The 5287-nt window shown below is 40.1% G+C and overlaps 1 protein-coding gene across 1 annotated transcript in view; it reads left to right on the forward strand.

Moving 5' to 3' along the window:
- Positions 1–316: 316 nt before the first annotated feature.
- Positions 317–5287, forward strand: part of LOC101862684 (inverted formin-2) — a gene marked incomplete at its 5' end in the record, with an annotated part of 16328 nt that continues 11357 nt past the window's right edge. Inside the window, 4 exon segments of the mRNA XM_013088443.2 lie at positions 317–459; positions 1908–2072; positions 2764–2862; positions 4453–4611. Coding sequence (XP_012943897.1) covers positions 317–459; positions 1908–2072; positions 2764–2862; positions 4453–4611 — 566 coding nt within the window.

The raw sequence follows: 5287 nt of genomic DNA on the forward strand, positions 1-5287 counted from the left end.
CCTTCTTACTACAGTCTTTCAGCCACACCCCTGATCTTATGGTAGGAAATAGCCTTCTCGGACAAGGGTGAAAAATCACGGAGGTCCCCCGCACAAGTTTAGCACGTTAAAGAGCCCGTTGGCTTCGGCCGCCACCCGGGCAAAATTCAAACTTTCCTACCAACTGAAAATGTTTGGTGTTCCGCACGCTCGTATAACCTTATACAGTTGCGAGCGCTGTAAAACACTAAACAAAAGAACTCTTACTAAAACTAAACCATATCCTGTTACTAAAACTAACCCAATACACTGAACTGGCGGTTTCCTTTTGTTCCAGGAGAAGACAATGTGTGGAAAGAAGTTCTGGAGATGTCAGACCCAGTACAAGTGCATTACGATACCATTGAGCAGCTCTTCTGTCAGAAAACTGTGGATAAGACCAAGAAAGAGGAGCCCGTCAAGGCCAAAGCTCCTACAGAGGTAACGAAGTGGGTGGCGGGCGGATGCTCTGATGTGGTTTACTACTTTTTTCCTATAAAACGTTAAATTTTATCATCCTAATGCCTCCTCCTTCTTTTTTGTGTTTGTTACTCTCTTGTGACACATGTAATCCTCGGCAGTTATATGACCTTAATGTTTTTAAAGTGCTGTAAAACTATTACGACCAAAGAAATAGATAACGAAGTGTATGGATTGTTATTTTTTTTGGGTATTTGAACACTGCTTGTAAGAATTACATACTTTTAAGTAGAGGAGCATTCTTCCACCTCTTCAACTTACGAAGTTGGTGGCGTAGTGGTTGGACTGACGGGCTTGCAACCGAAAGGCTTGAACCCCATCGGAGGTCCGACGTCATGTTCTCAGAAAAGGAACTTTACACAAAGTTTCCTCTCCTCGCTTGGGTAAGAAATGGGTACTCGGCTACCTATAGGGAAAAGTCTTGCCAATTTGTTAGTATGTTACCTCTTAATGGGCTGCTCGTACTGTATGCTTTTCAGGGAGGCCATTGCTGTTTTTGAGCGTGCTTTGGAGCATGGATATGCCCCATATAAATGCAGTCATTATTGTTACTCTCTATATTATTATGTCTTGTCACGTGATTTTTTGCTCCACTCTACTTAATCGTGGGTGGTTGGCGGGTGCTCTGGTATGGCTTGCACCTTCTTTCCTGCAAAACACCTATCGTCCTGATCTCTCCTCCTCCTTTTTGTGTTTTGTTACTTTCTTGTAACACTTCTAATCTTCGGCACTTCTTTGACCTCACTGAGTTGCAAGTGCCGTAACACTTTTACTAAAAAATACTTTACCTCTTCAAACCATCTCCCTGGACGTGAACATTCGCATAAACGCCAGCACCGCCTGTTGTGTTATTACATCTAATATCATACGAGGAATCTAACCTCGTACAATGTATTGTTTTATTTCATGCCGTTTCAAGTCGTCCCCAAGTCGTTTTATCTCTTTCATCCAAACCCATCTAATTTGATCGATCTGATCTCGTGATTGCATGCAACACCCCCTTTTTTTGGCCTCATCTTACCTTACCTTACCCCCATCCCCACCTGACCTCACTCTCGTATCTTCTCACCTCATATCACCTCACCCATTTCACCTCGCCCGATCATCATCTCTCCTCATGTCATTTCACCTTCATTATATCCCCAAGTCTTATCTCACTTCACCACATCTCAGCTTATACGATCTCAGCAAACCTCATCTCGATTTGTCCCAACATCGCCTTACCCCAATCTCACCTCACTCCATCTCACCTCAATTTCTTCCCTTCTCACCCACCCCAACGTCACCCCATCTTACTCCCACCAATCTCACTTCACTCCAATCTCACCTCACGCCAACTTCACCCCATCTCACCTAATCTCACCTCACCCCATCTCGCCTCACCCCATCCCTTTCCCTTTCATCCCTAGGTTAACCTCCTGGACATGAAGCGCAGTATGAACGCCAACATCTTTCTGAAGCAGTTCAAGGCCTCTCACAACGAGGTTGTGCGTATGATCAAAGAAGGAGACAGTACCAAAATCGGTGCTGAGAGGCTGAGAGGGCTGCAGAAGATACTCCCGGATAAGGATGAGGTATGCCGTTACTCCGAACCTTAAACTCATTTGTTCTTGCAAAAAGTAGAACGCTTCAAACTGAAAAGGAGCCACTCTCTCACATTATCAACTTTTATTTTCTTTACACAGCATCCCATCCGCTCTCCCTTCATCTAGCCTCACGATATTTTTTCTCTATTTAACTTCATAAAAGGCACCATGAATTTTATCTTTATGTATAAGGTTATGTTTCTTTGCGCTTAGCAATATGGAAATAATAATATGATTTTTTTTTAAAACAGACATTCGTTGGTTGAACATATTTCCCGGGGTCCAACTTAAACAAACAGTACCGTTGTTGATTTTAAAAATTACAGAAATGTCATTGTTCGTGAAAAAAAAATGAAATGCTTGTATTTTATTTCAAATGGGAAAATCTGAAAAATCTTTATTAGTATTAAACTCGCGTACTTTCATTGAAAAAAGCCCCTTAAATATCTGTATTCATCGAGCTATTAATATGAATAATGATATGTACGGTACGTTCAAGTTCAGGAAATTTGACACAAACAGAATTCTCTTAAACTAGTGAAGTAATAATACAAAGCTGATAATGAAGCTTTCAATATTTCCCTCTCAAGGATCAGTAAACTTTATTTTCCTTATCTTGGCCCACTTTATCATATCTCGTCCTTTTTGTTTACTGAACACGTACATTTTGTAATTCCAGGTCCTGATGATTCAGAATTATGATGGAGACAAAGAAAAGCTTGGCAACGCTGAAAAATTCATTTTAATGCTGTCTGGTTTGAATGGCTACAAAATCAGGGTACGTTCAAGTTTGTTAGCTAGCTGTATTGGGTAATGGGGTTTTTGTCTTTGAATTTGTCATTCTTGGAAATTAAATTATGTAGCCCCTTTTGGGGAGTGCTGTTAGCTCATAATATGGTATCCTGTTGGACTATGGTGCCCATGATTCTGATTCGAACCCCACAGAACTTTAGTTATTCCAGTTCTCTCACATGTCTTAGTCCTGTTGGAGAAGGGCTTAGAATTAGAGTTACGCCTTGTAAAGTAGCCTTACAATGTCAAGGGACATTAAATATCATACCATACGAGAACCAAGTGAAAGACAGCTGAAATTGTTTTTGTTTGTTCTCTGTTTGTTGTTTCCTTTCTGGTTGATATTTTATAATATAAGTATGTGAGTCAACCTTTCTGTACGACTGTGAATGCTGGATAATTCGCTACCTCAAAATGACAAGGTTCTAACAGCTCAATACCTAGTTTTGAGAAATCTGACGTCAAAGATTTTGAGTTACCCATCATGTTCAGCTTTTTCGAATGTAATTCTTTGAATATCTTGATAACGACTCTGATTATCTTAAGATTTTGAAAGAGCAGATAAAATATTTGGTTTCTGACCTCATAGTCTTAGTAACTCAAAATTGCTAAAATGTCAAATAGAGCGTTGTAATTCTACGGTAGCGAATTACCAGAGACAGTGAATATAACATAGAAGGAACAGAAATGCTGTTTCTTTGGGAATTGTTTGGAATGTTACTTAAGGAAATGAAATTAAATGACTGAAAAAAAGTCTACGTGACCAATACTAATTTTAAAAATTAAGAAAAGACATTAAACGTAGTCTCTGAGGCCCTTGATCCACCTAAAACCCTTGAATACGATGAAAACGAGGCAAGGGTAGATTCAAAGCAACTTATTTGGAAAGACGGGGATAATAACATGGGCTTTTTAGAACATACACAGGCCGAAGGGCTCGAATTTATATGGCCACTGGATCGCAAAAATTAAAAGCAATCGAGCAAAGAAATCGAGCGATGATCGCGGATGTCAGTTTCAAAACTGGAACTTTGAGATGATGATGATGAATCCTTCGGGGGATATTCATGTTGGCATCCTGTTTGACACCTGCAACTGTCTCTCATTTCCTTGGCTGTTTATTACTCTTTTACAAAGACCCAAGTTTGGTGATTGGAGGGCGCACTTTTAGGTCCAACTTCTTCTCTTTCACTCTGTTATGTCGGTTTATCTGTCTTGCTTTTTCCCTGCACTGTGTGACTGTTTTCGTGTCGATGTGCCTCTCTTTACTGAAACTCAGACTCAGAGACCTAGGATGTGTGGCATCTCTTCATGTCTGTTTAAAAAAGAACACACATTAAACAAAATTAGTGAGTGGTTGGCGGGTGCTCTGGTGTGGTTTGCTTCTTCTTTACTGCCAAAAATCTATCGTCTTCTTCTCCCCTCCTTCTTTTTTGTGTATGTTACTCTCTTGTAACACCTCTAATCTTCGGCACTTATATGACCTTATTGTGATGCAAGTGCTGTAAAAAACCTACTAAAACTAAAACCAAAAAAATGCCCTTGGTGATGAAAATGATTTTGATGACGTCACCAGGTTGAAGGCATGCTTCTGAAGGACGACTTCCGTGTTGCTATGGACTCTCTCCGGCCAAACGTGGAGGTGGTGATCACAGCGTGCAACATGCTCATGGACAACGCCTCACTCAAAGGCTTCCTCAGATACGTTCTTCACGCAGGAAACTTCATCAACGCTGTATGTCTGCTCGCAGTGTTGTCCTTATATTTCTTTTTTTTTGTTGCTTGTTTTTGTTGGGGTTTTTTATGTTGTTGTTGTTGTTGGTGGGTTGTTGTTTGTTTTTGGTTTTTTTTGGGGGGTGGCTTTGGTTTTATTTTAAATGCATGCTAAAGTTGAAAAAAATGCGAGTGGTTGAAAGGTGCTCCTGTGTGGTTTTCTCCTTCTTTCCCATCAAACATCTATTGTTCTGACCTCTGTTCCTTCTTTTTGTTTTAGTTACTCTTGTAAAACCTGTAGTCTTCGGCACTTATAAATTATTATGACCTCATTGTGCTACGAGTGTCGTATAACTCTTACTGAAACCAAAAAAGTTGAAAAAGAAAAGGTTCGGGGATGCCACTGGTAGATACTACTTCTTTACTTTCCCTTTGTTGTTTCTTTCTGTCTGACTTTCTTACTTTTTTCCAGAACTAAATAGCCATTATTGTGTAAATGTGCTTCTGTTTACTCAAACAAGAGAAACTAAAAAAACCCAACCATTTAAACAAACGAACAAAGTTGTAAAGAGCTAAAAAACAAACCTATGAATGTCTTCAGTCGTTTCTGTCTCCTACCTCCCTTTACTCACCCACTAGCGTTCTCTGCGTTTTCACTCCTGGTGATGATGATGACGATGCTGCTGCTGCTGCTGCTG

Source organism: Aplysia californica, unplaced genomic scaffold (assembly GCF_000002075.1).
Source record: "Aplysia californica isolate F4 #8 unplaced genomic scaffold, AplCal3.0 scaffold00745, whole genome shotgun sequence".
NCBI lineage: Eukaryota > Metazoa > Mollusca > Gastropoda > Aplysiida > Aplysiidae > Aplysia > Aplysia californica.